This window comes from Scyliorhinus torazame, chromosome 28, assembly GCF_047496885.1.
Source record: "Scyliorhinus torazame isolate Kashiwa2021f chromosome 28, sScyTor2.1, whole genome shotgun sequence".
Lineage (NCBI taxonomy): Eukaryota > Metazoa > Chordata > Chondrichthyes > Carcharhiniformes > Scyliorhinidae > Scyliorhinus > Scyliorhinus torazame.
Genome location: NC_092734.1, coordinates 29,581,468 through 29,601,493, shown reverse-complemented (window position 1 = coordinate 29,601,493; position 20,026 = coordinate 29,581,468). Strand labels below are relative to the sequence as shown.

General features: G+C 50.0%; 1 protein-coding gene across 2 annotated transcripts in view; it reads right to left on the bottom strand.

Annotated features, from left to right (window-relative positions):
- Positions 1 to 17,599, bottom strand: part of LOC140403637 (microsomal triglyceride transfer protein-like) — an 88,597-nt gene extending 70,998 nt beyond the window's left edge. The window contains exons 1-5 of one of the 2 annotated variants that reach the window (XM_072491783.1): positions 17,082 to 17,599; positions 11,194 to 11,384; positions 8,601 to 8,735; positions 7,334 to 7,441; positions 4,826 to 4,942 (exon numbers count right to left, since the gene is read on the bottom strand). In XM_072491783.1, the coding sequence (XP_072347884.1) occupies positions 4,826 to 4,942; positions 7,334 to 7,441; positions 8,601 to 8,735; positions 11,194 to 11,384; positions 17,082 to 17,151 (621 nt within the window). In that variant the 5' untranslated portion in view covers positions 17,152 to 17,599. The remainder of the gene's footprint in view (positions 1 to 4,825; positions 4,943 to 7,333; positions 7,442 to 8,600; positions 8,736 to 11,193; positions 11,385 to 17,081) is intronic. The other variant, XM_072491784.1, reaches the window with a different exon arrangement.
- Positions 17,600 to 20,026: the final 2,427 nt, after the last annotated feature.

Genomic DNA, 20,026 nt, shown 5'->3' with positions numbered 1-20,026 from the left:
ATGTGTCGAGTTGGATCTGCCAGAACCCCTTGGATGCGTCTAGCTTGGTGAAAAATCTGGCACGAGCCATTTCGCAGGTGAGTTCTTTGCGCTTTGGAATGGGATAGTGTTCTCTCATAATATTGCAGTTGAGGTCCTTGGGATCAATACATGTGCGTAATTCGCCAGATGGTTTTTCCACGCACTCCATAGAGCTGACCCAGTCAGTCGGTTCTGTAACTTTCGAAATTAAGCCCTGGTCCTGGAGATCCTGCAGCTGCTGCTTGAGGCGGTCCTTGAGGAATGCTGGTACCCTGCGAGGTGCGTGCACCACAGGCATGGCATTCGGTTTTAACAAGACTTTATAAGTGTATGGGAGTGTGCTCATGCCCTCGAATACACCGTGGTATCGGGTGATGATGGTGTTCAGCTGTGTCCGAAAGTCAGCGACCTGAGATGCAGAATCGTCAGCGGGTGACAGGGAGTGAATCCTTTGGACAAGGTTTAGAAGTTTGCACGCCGGAGCACCAAGCAGGGAGGCTTTAGTGGATCCCACTATTTCAAATGGCAGGTTAGCCTTTAATGACCGGTGCGACACTTCAAGCTGGCAAGAGCCGCTGGCTGCAATGGCATTACCATTATAGTCCAGAAGCTGGCAGGCGGATGGCAGGATGGTACGCTTGACATGGTGGCATTCGAGGTCAGACAGAGGTTGGCTGAAGCGCCGGTGTCCAGGCGGAATTGGATGCGGGATCAGTTGACCGTGAGGGTGGCACACCACTCGTCATCCAGATCAATGCTGAATATTGGGAGAGGCTTTTGTCTTCTGGAGCATCTTGTGTTTGGTGATGATGCCCACACAAAATGGTGCTTTCGGGTCCTCGGTGTCAAGTCGGAGTCGGAATCGGTGACCGGTGGCTGGATGGTTCGGACATCCCTGGGTGGCTGGTTGGAGCGACGAGAGGTAGTAGGTTGAGCAGACACCTGCATAGGGCTGCATCGTGGCTAAGCTTGCCACATTGGAGACAGCGTCGGGATTTTGCAGGACATTGCCGCTTTAAGTGGGCGGAGCCACAGTTGCCACACGTCGTGACGTCAGAACGTTCGGTACCCCACCGCGAATGCGTGGTGCGGTCGTACGTAGTGCGTGCCTGCGCAGTGAGGTCTTCGGCCTCGCCGTCCCTTCGGTCAGTGTGCGCATGCGCGGGAGCCCGCGAAAAGCGCGCTAAATGGACGCCCTCATCCAGGCTTAGGCCCTGGAGTTGTTTAATGGCTTGCACCCACTCTGCCTCATGGGGACCTTGCCGCGCCGTTTCAGCCGCTTGAATGTGCGAGTATTGGTTAGTGGCGTATTCATGCAGAACGCAGATCTCGATGGCTATCGCAAGGGTGAGCTGTTTAACCTTGAGGAGCTGCTGGCATAGGGGGTCCGATTGCACACCGAAACCGATCTGGTCACGGATCATCGAGTCGGATACAGGACTGTGCGAGGATGTGAAGGTGGGTGAGGAAAGATTGAAAAGGTTCATCCTTACCCTGCAGACGCTGTTGAAAGACATAGCGCTCAAAACCTTCATTTACCTCGATGTCACAGTGACTGTCGAACTTGAGCAGGATTGTCTTGAACTTGGACTTGTCTTCACCTTCAGCGAAAGAGAGAGAGTTGAAGATATGGATGGCGTGGTCCCCGGCCGTGGAAAGGAAGAGAGCAATCTTCCTGGCGTCTGAAGCAGCTTCCAGGTCCGTAGCTTCGAGGTATAGCTGGAATCGTTGTTTAAAGATTTTCCAGTTCGCACCGAGGTTGCCGGTGATGCGGAGCGGCGGGGGGGGGGGGGGGGGGGGGGGCGGCGGACGCTGCCCATACTACCGGATGGCTGATTGCTGGTCGAAGGCAGATCACTTGAAGATGGGTCTATTAAACTCTAACATCACATACTGGTCCCATGATGTGTTGGGTACTCTGGATCTGTGGAGACTGCGTTTAGCTTAGCAGTAACATAGACAGGCTACCAACACTTGTAATAGTACAACTCTATTTTATTTAACTAAGAGCTATTAAACATACTTGCACTGTGGGTCGACACTATGTTAGATTGACTGAAGACCTATGTCTAACCTGACCAGCCTATACTGCTAGCACATGGTGGATGTTTGTGCTACTGACTGCGGGCTCTGTCTGTCTCAGAGGCTGCATCCCGAATGAGCGGGAAAACTAGTGCCCTCTGTCTTTATAGTGACCGTGCCCTAACTGGTGATTGGCTGCTGTGTTGTGTGTGTTGATTGGTCTTGCACTGTGTCAGTCAGTGTGTGTCTCTGCACCATCATATACTGATGTGTAGGTTATGACAATCATCCCAATACATCACAGGCTGATTTACTACATCTCCCAGAAACCTCAGGTCATTCAGTGCTCTTATGTCATGTTCTTACTCGCAACAAGTCCCTTTCACCCAATCACCCCTCTGTACACCGGGTACATTCTCACCCTACCTTTCAAATCGCCTGCATCTTTCTCTCGGATCTCCTTCGGCCCTATAAACCTCTGAGATGCCTCTTGCTGTTAATTAATTTCTTCACCATGGGCGTCGCTGGTTAGGCCAGCATTTATTGCCCATCCCTAGTTGACCTTCAGAAGGTGGTGGTGAGCTGCCTTCTTGAACCGCTGCAATCCTTGCGGGGTAGGTACATCCGCTGTGCTGTTAGGGAGAGAGTTCCAGGATTTTGACCCAATGACAGTCAAGGAACGGCCGATATATTTCCAAGTCAGGGTGGTGAGTGGCTTGGGGGGGAATCTCCAGGTGGTGGGGTTCCCAGGTATCTGCTGCTCTTGTCCTTCTAGATGGTAGAGATCGTGTGTTTGGAAGGTGTTGTCTAAGGAACCTTGGTGCGTCCCTGCAGTGCATCTTGTAGATGGTACACACGGCTGCCACTGTTCGTCGGTGGTGGAGGGGTTGAATGATGGTAGAAGGGGGAGCAATCAAGGGCTGCTTTGCCCTGGATGGTGTCGAGCTTCTTGAGTGTTGTTGGAGCTGCATTCATCCAGGCAAGTGGAGAGTATTCCATTTAACACTCAGTTTGCACCTTGTAAATGGCGGACAGGCTTTGGGGAGTCAGGAGGTGAGGCCAACAGCATGGGTTCAATTCCCGTCCCGGCTGAGGATATTCATGAAGGCCCCACCTTCTCAGCCTTGCCCCTTGCCTGAGGTGTGGTGACCCTCAGGTTAAATTACCATCAGTCAGCTCTCCCCCTCAAAGGGGAAAGCAGCCTACGGTCATCTGGGTCTATGTCCACTTACTAGAGGTGCTTCATAAATGCGCATTTTGTAATTAACATGAATACGGGATGCAAAAAAATACATAGTTGTCACAAGTGTGAACTTGAATGGGCTCAAGACTTTTCAGACTTGCCGTGATCTATCTAAATGCAGAGCCAATGTAATGAGTTCCTAAAGCAAATGGATACCTTGGAATACCATCTCTGTTTCCTGGACGTGACACCTTTGTTCAACTCTCTTACTGTCGGTGTGGGGCTTCTATTCAGTAAGCTTCGCATCGAAACACTCAACCCACCCCAACTACATCACTGACTTTGTTAACCTTACATCAGTGTGAACCCATTCAGCATTCGGTAACAATAGCACTGCAGAAATGGAGGATGTGGCCATCGAATGGTCTTGTTTTGAATTTAATGGTCAGGATATCTGCTCCTTTGTGTTGTGTCAATTAACTGTTCATAACGGTTTAGGGCAGCATGGTGGCACAGTGGTTAGAACTAGCACGGTGACGCAGTGGGTTAGCCCTGCAGCCTCATGGCGCCGAGGTCCCAGGTTCGATCCCGGCTCTGGGTCACTGTCCATGTGGAGTTTGCACGTTCTCCCTGTGTCTGCGTGGGTTTCACCCCCACAACCCAAAGATGTGCAGGGTCGGTGGATTAGCCACGCTAAATTGCCCCTTAATTGGATTAAATGAATTGGATACACTAAACTTTTATAAAGAACTGCTGCCTCACAGCGCCAGGGACCCGGGTTCAATTCCGGCCTTGGGTCGCTGTCTGTGCGGAGTCTGCACGTTCTCCCCGTGCCTGCGTGGGTTTCCTCCGGGTGCTCCGGTTTCCTCCCACAGTCCAAAGATGTGCGGGTTAGGTGGAGTTACGGGGATAGGGCGGGGGTAGTGGCCCTGGGAAGGGTGCCCTTTCGGAGACCGGTTCAGATTCAATGGGCCGAATGGCCTTCCTCTGCACTGTCGGGATTCTGTCAGATTGCTCCACCTGCTGTTCAGTAGAAGAACTGCTTGTACGCTTTCTGTGACGCAGGTTGTAGACACCCTGTTGCCAACTCTGGTTGGATGCATTCCTGGAGATTTTGCCCCTGATGCCCCCTCCCCTAGCCACCCCACCTCGGTGCCCCTACTCTTGCCCATTGCTGTCTTCCTGGTCAATTGAGAAATGAACGGATCCTTTGTTACCTGGTTGGGTTGTTGGAAAAGAAACAAGGCATAGGCGTACCCAAAAAAGATATTTCTGAAGAGGGGTACAGGGCCAAAAACATTTTAGAACTATTGGGCAATGTAATAAATATGGTGACACCTCATTGTAGGTCCTTGTTAGACACACAAGCTATTTCCTTCCAATTCGATAAGTAGCCATTGTCCCAACTCTTGACGGTACTACCAATCTCCTCACTGGGTTAATATTTGACTTCAATTCTATGAGCATTCATTTGAGCTACTTCACCTTTGTGAGTCCAATAACTGGGATATAGGCCGAGATAAACTGACATTCAAATTGGTACTGGTAAAAACAAAATCCTTCAGAGTTACATCAGCTAATCAGCGAAATGGAACATACCCGATTGGATGCTCCAAATACAAAATCCGGTCTCTCACAACTGTGAAGGTCTTTGATTTTGGTCACCTGGTCATTGTCCGTTTTGTAGGTGACTCTGCAGTTGCCGGACACGTCGACCTGAAAAAGAAGATGGTTTCGAGAGGATGGGTTCGATAACCAATCGGTCTGCCCGTAAAGGCACAAAAGCAAAATATCAAAATCTTAAATAAAAACAGAAAATAGAAGCAAGTCAATAATCAGGAGCAGGAATTAGGCCTGCTTGGGCCTACTCCGTCCTGCGCGAACTCCACTTTCCCAGTACGCCCCACATAACTCTTGTAAATCAAATCAAATCTACTGCCGGTGTTTTCCTGGGAAGAGAATTCAACAGACTGATGACCCTCCCCGAGAGAAAAATGGGAGACAAGCTTTGGATTTCCCTCACCAGGGGAAACTACCTCAGGTTGATGACCTTTCACCTGAACCCCATGTCGACCTGAGGCGTCAACTCGGTTTCTCTCTCTGCAGATGTTTTTCTTATTTTAGGTCCTCGAGTGGGTCAGCTTCACCCCAGGAAGCACGCTGTTTGTTATACAGCTCCCAGCTCACCCCCTAAAGAACATCTGGCAGTTGGGACAGGCAGCCACTATTAATAAGCAAAAAGATTGAACTTGAAAGGTCACACAATCAGCTCTGAAAGCCTCGTCACTCACACACACACACACACACGATGTATTGATTTCGCCCTCGACAATTGGCAGAACTGCTCATGCCTCAAGTAAGGACTGCCAACGTGGGTTCGGCCTTGAATGTATGCCCTGACAGAAATTCCCTGTAGTCTCCCCTGGATTTCATTTGCAGGCCTCAGGTGATTCAGAGAACACTGCCGCACAGAGAAGTAGTCATTCATTCCCATTGTGTCCCAGGCGGAATTTTGAATGAACTGTCCAATTAATCCCACGTCCCTGTTCTGGCTTCACAGATCAGCAAACCTCTTTCCTCCATGTTCTACCTTTCGAAATTCATGACCCAACTTGTTTCCACCACGTTCTCAGGCAGTGCCCGCCGAATTATGGCGACGGAGTAAAAATGTTTTTCCTCATAGAATCCCCGACAGTGCAGGAGGAGGCCATTCGGCCCATCGAGTCTGCACCGACCCTCCGAAAGAGCACCGTGCCTAGGCCCACACCCCTGCCCAACCAGCTCAAATACCTGTTACCTTAACTGCACATCCCTGGACCCTAAGGATCAATTTTATTATGGCCAATTCACCTAACCCGCACATCTTTGAACCGTGGGGGGAAACCGAAGAACCCGGAGGAAACCCACGCAGACACCGAGAGAAGGTGCAAACTGTCACCCAAGGCCCGAATCGAACCCGGGTCCCTGCCGCTGTGAGGCAGCAGTGCTAACCACTGTGCCACCCTGCCGCTCGAGTGGCCCGAGTTGGGTCCCAGGTGCCGTTGTGTCCAGAACAGGCCCGGTATCATATGAGATGGAAGTTCAAGGTAAAATCCCCCAAAAAGCATTGAGACCACTTGAGAGTGAGGGAGTCACGCAGAGTCTGCTCCCATTATAGCTGCCAGTAATGTTCTTATCAGCCATGATCGAATGGCGCAGAAGACCCTAAGACACTAAGGGCAACTTTGGACACTAAGGGCAATTTTTCATGGCCAATCCACCTAACCTGCACATCTTTGGACTGTGGGGGGGGAAACCGGAGCACCCTGAGGAAACCCACGCACACACGGGGAGAACGTGCAGGGAGGCACAGACAGTGACCTAAGCCGGGAATCAAACCCGGGACCCTGGAGCTGTGAAGCAACAGTGCTAACCACTATGCTACCATGCCGCCCCATGGACTGTGTTAAAGAACTGGTTTATTGTTGCTTTAAGGAGGCAGGGATGTAGTAGCGAACCTTGTTAAGGGGGGGTGGGGGTTGCGAGATTTTCGGGGGGTGGAGGGATCATATGACTCGATCGGCCAATTGGGCCGGAGAGCACGAATCCTGGGGTTGAGCGGGGGTTTCCCCAGCCAGTCTGGGACGAGTTGAAGTGTAGTCGGTCGCACATTTCATAAAATCTGCACATGGTTTATTCCTTATCATAAGAAATAATTTGTTCAGTTACTAAACTTGGTGCTCGCCCATCCTTGAATTATCACAGAGTGGAAAGAGAGGGTAGAGAAAACTGGCATGATCAGCATGCCCGGTCTGTAATCTCCCAGGTCAAGAAGGCCTATTCCTGGTTCATATTATCCTCCTTTCTCAGACATAAAGCACGGAAAGAAAGAGAGAGCGAAGAAACATGTGAGTGTGAATCGCATTTACATTGTGGTTTTTGTCTCTTCCCCAGGATAAGCCCAAAGCGGTTCATGTGCATCGAGCAGCTGCCGAAGCACAGCCACTGTTGCCCCGTCGGCGACTGTGGCGGCCATTTTGTGCACTGCCAGGTCTCGCAGGAAGAGGGCGTCAGAAGGAAGAACGGGGAAGGAAACCAAAATTTGTTCAAATGGTACGAAGGTGTTACCTCAGTGATTGTCCCCGGACCCGTCTGCAGCTGGAAAAGGCTGACCAGACCTCGTTTTAGGTTGAGGACTAACCCTGTTTCTTCAGGAGAGCCGTACAGGGTCTCTATCTGAAAAATAAGATGCAATAAGTTACTCCTGAGAAGCCTCAAATTTCAGGAGCGTTACTCCATAGAAACCACAGAATCCCTGCAGTGCAGGGGGAGGCCACTCGGTCCATCCAGTCTACTCTGTCAGCTTTTGCCCAGTATCACAAGGACAAAGAAAGAGTCCTGGAGTTAATATCAATAATATTACAGTTTAAGTTCAAACATGACACTGCCACAACTTCCAAATAACCGTGAGATGCTCAGATAGAAAATCTATATTAATGTAAGTCAGTTTAGGTTTCATAAACACAAGAATCTAAAAAATAGATTGTTTGCCCATTTGAACTCACTACCCTATTCAATAAGGTCATCTTCTACCGCAACTGCACCTTCCCAACCCCCTTAATATCCTAAAAACGCATCCGCCTTAGCCTCGAGTGTACACAGCTGACCATCCGTAGCTCTCTGGGTTAGAGAATTCCAAAGATGCGGAACCATCTGTCCGGGATTTTCCAGCCCCACTGTGGCAGAATCCAGTGCGGGGCGGGGCAGCCAAAAGCCCATTGACTTTCGGGCGGGACTGGAAAATCCTGCCCTTTGAGTGAAGACGTTCCTCGCCTCTCCATCCCGAATGACCAACCTTGTTCTGAGACTCTGATCCCGGTGCTCCTGACACTCCACTGTCTACCATGCCACCTATCAATTGCTATTAATCAAATAACCAGTCAACAGACGTGAAGTTTGTTTTGAGCGACAATGGGAAACACATGATAGTAAAATGGCGGCCGATTTTAAACCGGCAACAACGGGGGGGGTTCCTGGATTTGCAATGTTCCATTTTGTGCCACTGCCCAACTCAAATCTGTTTTCATGCTGTTGGCTTAGGGAACAACGATGGCCAAGGCACCTAACCCTGCTTCAAAAAGTGCGAGTGTCTTTTACATCCACCGTAACAAACAGACTAGGCCTCGGCGCAAGATCTCAGTTGAAAGACGGTGCCTCCAACAGGGCACCCCCCCCCCCCCGATCAGTACTGCACTGATATGTCGGCCGACATCGCAGGCTCAAGTCATGAACTGGGCCTTCAACTGACAACCTCCTGATTCTGAGGTCTGCGTGTCGCCCCCAAGCTGACACTTGTCAAGAGGTTTGTTCCGATTAAAGAGGAGAAATGAATTACCTTTCCAGAATTCCAGTGAAAGATTACAGGCTTTTTCAATGTTGTAGGCCCCAGCAAAGCCTCGATGTCAATACTCTTGAAGATGTTCTGGTTCTCCGTCCGTTCTGACACATTCAACAGCTTTACTTCCTGTATCTGTTCAACAAGGCAGAGGGGCACACGCACCAGAGTGTAAGATTATAATTTTAACGATTTAACCAGGGATAGAGTGTTCAGTTCCTTGTCTAATTCTCCAAACTGCTGCAGACCCGGATGTACTTTTCAGGCTTGTCTAGAATTACAGAGCTCGTTACTTCCTAAACAGACTCTAATTGGCTCAGATCATAGACTTATACAGCCCAGAAGGCCATTAGTGCCTGTGCTGCCTGTTTACATAGACCATACAGTGCAGAAGGAGGCCATTCAACCCACCGACCCACTCAAGCCCTCACTTCCACCCTATCCCCGTACCCCAATAATCCCTCCTAACCTTTTTGGTCACTCAGGGCAATTTATCACGGCCAATCTACCTAACCTGCACGTCTTTGGACTGTGGGAAGAAACCAGAGCACCCGGAGGAAACGGGGAGAACGTGCAGACTCCGTACAGACAGTGACCCAGCAGGGAATCAAACCTGGGACCCTGGCGCTGTGAAGCCACAGTGCTATCCACTGTTGCAAGAACGATCCAATTAGTTCCATTTTCCTGAGCTTGCCCCTTCTGAACATTATTATTCCATCTGCTTCCAGTGCCCTGTCATTAAAAATTATTGGAACTCACTGCATATTCATTCCCCTCATGTCATGTCTGCTGTTTCGCCAGTGACCTTAAGTAAGTGCGCTCTTTTTACTGGTCCCTATCTCACGGAAAACAGTTTTTCTTTATTTACTCAATCGGGAAACTTGAACATCCCTCATCTATCTCTCCTTAACCTTCTCTACTCTAAGGCGAAGTACGCCAGCTTCCCCAATCTTCCTGCGTCAATGAAGGATTTCAGCGAGTGGTGAAGACCATTAAAGTGCCCGGCAGCCATTTAAAAGCATTTCAAAATCAAGTTGAATCTGAAACTTACGAATGTTTCTGAACTGTTAATATTGGCATGGTTATGGCCAGGGACTGGGTGGAACAAAAACCAGGGGTGGGATTCTCCGAGATCGGCGCGATGTCCGCCGACCGGCGCCAAAAACGGCGCAAATCAGTCCGGCATCGCGCCGCCCCAAAGGTGCGGATTCCTCCACATCTTGACCGGCCGAGCCCTCACCTTGAGGGGCTAGGCCCGCGCCGGACTGATTTCCGCCCCGCCAGCTGCCGGAAAAGGCCTTTGGTGCCCCGCCAGCTGGCGCAGAAATGACATTGTCGGGCGGCGCATGCGCGGGATCATCAGCGGCCGCTCACGGCATCCCCGCGCATGAGCAGTGGAGGGAGTCTCTTCCGCCTCCGCCATGGTGGAGACCGTGGCGAAGGCGGAAGGAAAAGAGTGCTCCCACGGCACAGGCCCGCCCGCGGATTGGTGGGCCCCAATCGCAGGCCAGGCCACCATGGGGGCCCCACCCGGGGCCAGATCGCCCCGCGCCCCCCCCCCCCCAGGACCCCGGAGCCCGCCCGTGCCGCCGTGTCCCGTCGTCCCAAAGGTGGTTCAATCCACGCCGGCTGGCGTGGGTTGACAGCGGCGGGACTTCGGCCCATCTGGGCCGGAGAATCGCTGGGGGCGGGGCCCGCCAACTGGCGCGGCGCGATTCCCGCCCCCGCCGAATATCCGGTGCCGGAGAATTCGGCAACCGGCGGGGGCGGGATTGACGCCAGCCCCCGGCGATTCTCCGACCCGGTGGGGGGTCGGAGAATCGCGCCCCTTGTCTCTTTTCCCTAGCAGGTTCCTCTCCGAGTCACTCTCCATCCTGACTTGGAAATATATCGGCCGTTCCTTCGCTGGCGCTGGGTCAAAATCGTGGAACTACCCGCCGTAAGCTCACACTGCGGACCTACATCACATGGACTACAGTGGTTCTAGAAGGCAGCTCGCCACCACCTTCTCAACGGGAATTAGAAATGGGCAATAAGTGGCAGCCTTGGCACTGCCCTCACAGTCAATGAATCAATAACAAAGTGATTACCATGTTTGGCCAGTTTATGATGTTGGAAATTCTAAACAACCGTATAAAGACAAGGAATAATTTAGCTAGCATTTGAACTTGCTGGAAAGTTATATTTCCAAGACTAAAATCATTATTGGGATATTGGATGGCTGCGAACTAAGCATTTTCGATGAGAGTTATCATACATATTTTGGCATCAATCCACAGGCAGTGATATCGGACCAGTCGCCATTAGCTTGATTAGAGTGGTGGGTTTTGACGGATGGATTAAAAGGAGTGGAGGGAGTTAGGGAAGCAAATTCCGGAATTTAGGTCGCTGAAGGCACAGCCGCCCAAGTTGGAGCATTGGGAATCAGGAGCGCCTGAATTGGAAGAGGGCAGAGATCAGAAGGCTTGTTGGGCTGGGGAGGATACAGGGGCGAGGAGGGGTTAAGACGCTCCAGCGCCTCAATCCGCACTCCCCCAGATCTCAACCTGCAGGGGTTAAAATGACACAACAAAAAAAAGGGCGACGCACTTACTTGCAAATGTACGAGCTGCTCCTGCTGGTTGCTGCTATTTCCCCAAACCACGCGGAGCTCGATGACAGCTTCAATCCTGAACCCGGCTCTGGGCAATTCTATGGGTCTGGACAAGGTCTCCATTAACAAATCCACATTGTATTGGTACTTAAACAATGAGCCGGATCTGTATGCAAGACCTACAGTCTGCGCTAAGACAGAAGAAGTACAATTATTACATTTTGTGAACAAGTATAGATTGCAATAATTACTTATATAGCTGACTTCTTGGTACCCGTTCTTCAACAAAGTGTGTTCTTGCTGAAAGTGTGTTTTGAGATCTTTCACATCTGTTCAGGATTTGAACAGGGGGGAAAGCCTTTTTAATTCTCTGGCTTAATAAAGTTCTTAATGTTTCAAACTTCCTTACCAGCTTCTGATATAAATGTAAGGAATTGATATATATATATTGCATTTTATATCTGTTGCAGTAATGTTTTTAAAAGCCATTCTCCAACAGACCTGGAGCATTTGCATATGGAGCCCCTGTGTAGTTTGGAAGAAGTAAGGCTTATGCAGCCTCTGGAGGTGTGCCATTTTGAGGGTGATGATCCTTGGACCCACGCTGTTGGATTCGATGTTCCATGCGTTGGATAGGGGCTAGCAGAAGGCATTTTAGGGCCGTGTTTTAACAATGAAACTTTAACAATGAAATGGCTGAATGAAGGTTGGCTCGTACTGGACACTTGCTGATTGTCCCTGAGCCTCATCTATTCCTGACAATTAGAGAATTCATTTTTTTAAAAACTTATCTACATGTTGGATAGGTGTGGTAAAATGCCCATCAGCCTGAATTTTAGGCCCGAAATAGAATTGATCACTTTAAATTAAAGCCACAGTCAGAACCACAGACGGGCCAGATGGGAATTCGGAAAATTAAGTTTGAACACACTGGATGGAGACAGACAGCCGGGGAGAGGGGCCTTCCCTGGTAGACACGACAGTGGGCAGCACGTTAGCACAGTGGGTAGCACTGTTGCTTCACAGCTCCAGGGTCCCAGGTTTGATTCCCAGCTTGGGTCACTGTCTGTGGGGAGTGTAGCCACCTGGGTTGGCCAAGTCCCGATTTAAAATGGAGAACAGCAAAGGCTGAAGGGAAATTCAGCCAACACAGGCAGAAACTAGCAGGTGCAAGTTTACTGCATATTAAACTCTGCAAAAGCCCAGACAGCATCGATACAAGCAGCCATCTGCACAATAATGTAGCAGCCATCTACATACTAATGAGCGATCCCCAGGTACAATCAAAACATTTGGGATAAACAAAGCCAAGCCAGACTCCTCGGCGCCAGCAGGAGCCAACACAAAAGAGGTTAACGGACACCTCAAGACCGCCCATCGATCAGGGAACCGCTCCAGTATTGGAGAAATCGAACCAAGCGATTGGAACGAAGTCCAATCACCTAGAACCAGGTACAGGGTCCGCCCCGAAAGGCGGGAAGCCCCTGGGGACTATAAAGTTAAGCCCCCAAGTTCAAATTGTTCTTCTTGACCGGGTCACTCAGCAACGCGAACCAACCCTTGACAGTGACCGGTTCAGCTGCCGCCGAGATCCAGTAAGTCTTAAGTCAACGCTCGCTACGAGATAGGCGCTCCCCGCTACCAGTCCGTACCAACTTCGAATCCCGCAGACTCAGAACCCGAACGAAAGGCCATTTGTTCCCCTGACCTGGTGGGCCAGTCCAAAGCTAAGTATAGGCCTGTTAGTTGTAGAAGTAGCTTAGAAGTAGAATTTATGCATGAGTAGCGATTTACTGTGTATAATAAATGTGCTTTGATTTGAATCTTACTAATTGGTGTGTTGAGTTATTGATCATTACTTGAACTTGAACCTCGTGGCGGTATCATAAAGATACCTGGCGACTCGAGAGCAAAGGTTATAAAACAGAGCCAATTGAACCAACCAAATGTTAGCAACAGGAGTCTGCACATTCTCCCCGTGTCTGCGTGGGTTTCCTCCAGGTGCTCCGGTTTCCTGTCATTTGGACATTCTGAATTCTCCCTCTGTGTACCCGAACAGGCGCCGGAATGTGGCGACTAGGGGCTTTTCACAGTAACCTCATTGCAGTGTTAATGTAAGCCTACTTGTGACAATAAAGATTAGCATTATTATTATCGGATGATAATCGACCCCATTCAAATGGATTGATTGTTGATGAAGCCAGACTCGATCACCTTATATGGGATAAGGTCACTTGCAGACAATGCAACAGGGGATGGACCACTGAGGATTGGTTCCTGGTGTCCTGTAGACTTGCAATCAGCAACTCCATTGGGTGTTGCAATCTCCGCCCCAATACCTCATTGGCTGAAGGCCAGAGAAGCTTCTGGAAGGGCACGAAGAGGGGGATAAGAAAGAGGTATCCAGAGACCACCCTACCCGACACAGAGGCAGCGGAGAAGACTCCACAGTGGACCAGAGGACAGAAGGAAGCAGCGAGCGAGACCCACCTTCACAGACAAGGGCCCTGAGACGACCGAGAGTCAGAGGATGGGACCTGCAGCTCGATCTAGTTCATCGGCACGCTTGGTATTAAGAATCTTAAGACATACTATAGTTGGGGTAATTTAGGGGATAACTGTTTTTTTTATTTCATTTATTGTCACATGTACCGAAGTACAGTGAAAAGTATTTTTCTGTGGCTGAGGGAATGTACACAGTACGTACATAGTAGACCAAAATGAATAATCAACAGAGAACATTGACAAATGGTACATCGACAAACAGTGATTGGTTACAGTGCGGAACAAGAGGCCAAACAAAGCAAATACATGAGCAAGAGCAGCATAGGGCGTCGTGAATAGTGTCCTTACAGGGGACAGATCAGTCCGAGGGGGAGTCGTTGAGGAGTCTAGTAGCTGTGGGGAAGAAAGCTGTTCCTATGTCTGGATGTGCGGGTCATCAGACTCCTGTACCTTCTGCCTGATGGAAGGGTCTGGAAGAGGGCAAAGCCTGGGTGGGAGGGGTCTCTGATAATGCTGTCTGCCTTCCTGAGGCAGCGGGAGGTGTATACAGAATCAATGTGGGGGTGGGGGTGGTACTGTGTTTTAAAATAAACTTGGGTTGATTTGTGAGCTTGTACTTGTCCTTTGTTCATCTCCTAAATAAGGGTAAAACTTATAAGAATAATAAACTGGTCAAAGTGTCTGAATTTTACAGACAAAATTCTACATGGTTACAGAATCTATATATCCATTTTGGACAGGCTGAAGCACTCAACCCATTTAAAAAGGTGCCTGGATCTGCATCTGAAATTTAGTAATCTGCAAGACTATGGACCAGGTGCTGGAAAGTGGGATTGGAATCAGCGGCTCGTTTCTTTTTCTACTTTTTTGGCGGGAACAGACATGATGGGCTGAATGTCCTCATCCTGCACTGTAACCTTTCTACGGTCTAATTGAGTTGGTATGTAGAAAGACAAATCATCCTTACTGAGCTGAATCCAACTCCCAGATTTCAGAGGCAAACGGAAGCTTTTCAACTATTACTCAAATCATATTGTTTCAACCTCTTTAATCTACTTTAACAGCCATTGTCCTTTTACACAGTAGAAAGACATCAAAAGAGTAACGTTGCCATAGTTCCAAATGACCATGGGCTGCTTTCCCCTTTTGAGGGGGGAACTGACTGGTGGTGATTTAACCTGAGGATCACCACACCTCAGGCGAGGGGGAGGGTTGAGAAGGCGGAGCCTTCTTGAATAACCTCAGCCAGTACGGGAATCGAACTTGTGCTGCTGACCTCACTCCGCACCATGAACCAGCCGCCCAGCCAACTGAGCTAAACCAGCCCCGGTTGCAGAGATGCAATCAGAGATTAGATGGTGAGCCAATGAAAAGGCAGGAGAAGGGCACCACATCATAATGCTCATTCTGAGGGCCAGCACAGACACTGAGGGACGGAATGGCCTCCTTCCCCGCCGTAGCAAAGCCGTGACTCTGTAAACAAAAGAAATTGACGTGGGATGCGGGACCTTGTCCTAATTGAACAAAAACAGTATTGATTTCTTTGCAGAGTACTGGCTTACGAAGAAGCTGGTCCACTTAGAGCTCCCGGACAGCACAGAGGGAAGCAGAAGATTTAGGCTGGTGGATACAGAGCTAGTAACCCAAAAGGAAATTGGATAAATACTTTGACGTGGGAAAACTGCTGGGATACAGGGAAAGAGGAGGGTGATTCGGAACTAACTGCACTGCTGTTCAAAATTGTCAACTCAGAATCGATGGGGCGAATGGCCTCCCTGTACTGTACCACTCTTCTGAGAAAATAAATAACACATTTTGCAACCTTAGGAACTCTAAACATTCCTATGGTGTAGTCACTTAATGTCATTAGGAATCTGAATATAATTATATATGGTTTACAAGCACATGGGTGCGCACACATTTTATACAGAATAAATATGACCAATCAAACCCAAACCTTTTTGCCACGTGCATTTTCCCCATCTATTTATTAATGATACATTGGGAAATTCTTAGTCAGTGACGAGCCCGAGCCCCCCCCCCCACCCACCCCGCCCCCCTGCTCCTTTCAATCCCATCTCTTCCTTGTCCAGGCACTGACCACATCGCACACTAGCTACGAAGGTCAGGTTGGAATAATTGGAGGCGCGGCAGGATGGTGCAGTGGTTAGCACTGCTGCCTCATGGCACCGAGGACCCAGGTTCGATCCTGGCACCGGTCACTATCCGTGCGAAGTTTGCCCATTCTTCCCGTGTCTGTGTGAGTCTCACCCCCACCACCCAAAGATATGCAGTGTAGATGGATTGGCCACGCTAAACTGCCTCTTAATTGGCAAACAATATAACTGGGCACTTTAAATTTAAAAAACAAAGGTTGGAATAATCAGTTTCACCTCGTGGTGAACAAGGGAGGCTTCGGCAGGATTCTCCATCTGTTCACGGCAGTTCACGGGATTCCCGCTGCAGTGATTGAGAGATTTGGCTGAGCACCAAGGGCGGGATTCTCCGACGGCCGACGCCGGAATCGGGAAAGGCGATCAGGCGCAGAATCGTGGGCAAGGTGCAAATGGTGGCCAGCGCCGGGCGCATGGTGGAATGCCATGCTCCGGTGGGAATGCCATGCTCCGGTGGGAATGCCATGCTCCGGTGGGAATGCCATGCTCCGGTGCCCCGACAGCGGCGCCAATGTGTTCTACTCCGCTCACACAGCAAACGCCGTTAGCATATCATTAGCGGCTCCGACCCGGTATTCTCCTGGGCTTCCGCGATGCTCCCCCTCCGCCAGGAGGAGTTCCCGATGGCGAGTTTCACTTGTGGTTTTAAAAATCAGGAAACAGGCGCCATGGCTGCTGAGGGAGAGAGAGGGGGTACAGAAAGTGCCCATGGTTTGCTGACAGTTGTGCCGCTGTCGGGGGGGGGGGGGCTTCTGCCAGGGCCGGGGGGGGGGGTGGAATGGGGGGGGCAGGAGGTGGGCTGTGGGGTTGGCATGGATCGGCACGGAACTCCGTTGCCACAGACGGCAAGGCAGCAATGCGGCTGCCCGCACTGCCCACTGTGACCCTAGTGCCACAGGTCGTATAGCAGTCTCCCCCCCCCCCCCCCCACACCCTCTGGCCCCATCACCAGCCTGTCACCAGAGACTTTTAACTTGAGGGGTTCCACTCCGTGTGACCAGGAAACCCTCCAACTCATACCGCCTGCCACTGGGAGAATTTTGCAGGTCAGACTGTTGACCATACCTTCCTTGGCCATCAGGCCCTGGGGTGGCTCAGGGGCAGGGTTACCCACTGGGCGACAAGACAATCACTGGAAAGATCAGAAACCTCAATAAAACCTGGCTGACATTGTGCATTCTTGTCTCCTACCAACTCAGCGCGCCTCACCTTCAGCTGATGGCAGTGTGATGATGGCCAGAATGAGCAGCCACGTCCCTGACACTTCCGGACTCGCCATCTTCTGCCTGAAGTTTCACTTTTTAAAGATCCCCGGTCAATTTCAGGGGGCTGGTGCTTTTTGGCTGGACAGGGATCAGGAAGGGTAACGTCAGCTAGTGTGGCGGAGCTGGAGAGAGGCAGAGGGTCCAGTCTGCACCGCTGGGAAAGGAATGTTTTTTTTAAAAAAAGAAACTTACGAAACTTTGCCGGAACTTGTGAAAGTTTTGTAATTGAACGAGAGGTGGCCGGGAGAGGTCACTGACTCTGCAACGGGGCAGTCTGTGGGTGGCTGTGTGTGAATCTGGGCGCGTGGGTGACTGAGAGTGAGTGTGTGGGTCTATGTTTGGGGGTGATTGTGGTGAGTGTGATTGTGGTGAGTGTATGTGTGTGGGTGACACTGTGTGATGGTGACTGTGTGAGTTATATGTGGGTCTATGTGTGGGGGTGAGTCTGTCTGTGTGTGTGGGGGGGGGGTGAGTCTGTGTGTGTGTGTGGGGGGGGGGGTGAGTGTGTGTGTGGGGGGGGTGAGTGTGTGTGTGGGGGGGGTGAGTGTGTGTGTGGGGGGGGTGAGTGTGTGTGTGGGGGGGGTGAGTGTGTGTGTGGGGGGGGGTGAGTGTGTGTGTGGGGGGGGGTGAGTGTGTGTGTGGGGGGGGTGAGTGTGTGTGTGTGTGGGGGGTGAGTGTGTGTGGGGGGGGTGAGTGTGTGTGTGGGGGGTCTTTGTCTTTGTGTGGGTGTGAGTGGGTCTATGTGTGGGGGTGACTGAGTGAGTCTGTGTGTGGGAGGTGACTGTGAGTGTGTGTCTATCTATGTGTGAGTGAGTGTGTGTGTGTGGGTCTATCTGTGTGTGGGGGGGTCTATCTATGTGTGAGTGTGGGTCTATCTGTGTGTGTGTGGGTCTATCTGTGTGTGGGGGGGGTCTATCTATGTGTGAGTGTGGATCTATCTATGTGTGGGTGTGAGTGAGTGTGTGTGTGGGTCTATCTATGTGTGGGTGTGAGTGAGTGTGTGTGTGGGTCTATCTATGTGTGGGTGGGTCTGTGTGCCCTGTATGATTATATGCCAGTTTGTGGGGGGTCATGAGTGTTTGGCGGTCTAGTGTGGTGTTATCTGTGAGTGTGTGTGGTTGTGCCAGTCTAACTATTATTTGTGTCTGATCTCTGGCCTCTCGAAATGAACAAAGACTGGAAAAACTGCTCCGCAAACCAAACAAACTGGTGTCACACTTTCAACTTCCCCAGGAAACAACCTAATTCGCAGCTGGAGCCTGAAACAATATTGGCGTCTGAAAGGGGAGAATGAGACACGACAGAAGGGAGAAGCAGACAAGGAGAAACTTGTTGTCAAGAGCTAAAACATTATACTGACATGGAACAGTGGGATTAAGTACAGACTTGATACTGAATACATTACAGTGTTTTACAAAAAAACACAAGAATCTCAGTTTATTAAGCCTCACTTTAAAAATCAGTTGTATGAGGAATTACTGACTTTGTTTATATACGGTGATATGTCTCTAACAATGTGCTCCAATCATTAATGTACGCCAGAATCCCCCATTAACTTTTGGACTTTCACAGTAACTTCATTGCAGTGTTAATGTAAACCTACTTGTGATACGAATAAAGATTATATTATTATCCAATGTTAGAGGGTGAGATTGCACATTGGAAGACTGGACAAATTTTCTCTCTGAGTTGGGAAAGTTACAGACTCGGCAAACCCCACTCGGGAGAAACTTCCCCAAATGTTTGGATTTTTGCTCCGGGGATGGGGCGGGGTGGGGTGGGTGGGAGGGGACTACGAACTGGAGTCGGGCAGGCCGACCCCAGAGATAGTGTTGCCAACTGGGATTAAATGTATTCCTGGAGGTTTCATCACATGAGTGTATGTGCCCCCCCACCCCAGCCATTAGTCGGTCAACACACCCATCCTCATACGCACAGCCTTCCAAAGCCAATTAGAAAGTAAAAAGATTCATTACCCAATTGGATAATGCTTGACTTATCAGCCCAACAGCCTCTTTTCACGCCCCCCCCCCCAACCGCCCCCGCCATTTATTTCATTATTTTTATAGTGGTAGAGAGAAATGTTCAAAGAAAATGACCAAGAGAAACAATCCTTTTTAACGCCTCGATGATTTATCGCCAGCGTTGCACACTGTAGTCACCTGGAGATTGGGCTTCAATTCCTGGAGGGTTGGCGACCTTACAGGAAGTAGTGGGGAGGCGGGGGCGGGCCCAGTGTGGGTTAGGCAGCTCCGGTCAGATGTAGAGGTGAAGCAGTTTGTCCTGTGAGGCCGGAAGTGGCCAGAATTGGCCGGAGGGGCTGTTGTCACTTTGGAGGTGACCTAATTCAACGGACAGGTGAGTGCAAGCTCCAATGGCTGTCTAACAGGTTGCTGACTCTGTAAGAGGTAACCCATCATGGGCTTTCCATAGGAAAACAATCGTCATTCCCGCCTATTTACATTGGGACAAAGGAGCACATTCAACCGAGTCAAGGCTGGAAAAGCCTCAAAAGACATTGCCATGGAGATGGTGACGTCGTGGCACCATCAGCTGCCGACGGTATTCTGTATTGATGCACCCTGCCTCAGGGGACGACAGACACATGTGAGACGTTTTAGTTGCTGTGATATGAAGAGTCTAAAGTTCTGTTCCTTTTTCACCAACCACACATTTATTTCATTCCAACAGACTTTGCACAAAACTCTAACAACACATCACCCGACAGAGGCCACTTGAAGCCCCTTTACATATCAGTGTCAATTAATGGATACTTAACATAAATGAGACACCTAATTGCAATGTCTCTTAACCCATTACTTAACAGTCTCCCCTTCCTTGGAGAAAAGAAATAATTAGGTGAAAACAAAATTTCAAGAAACTCAAAAA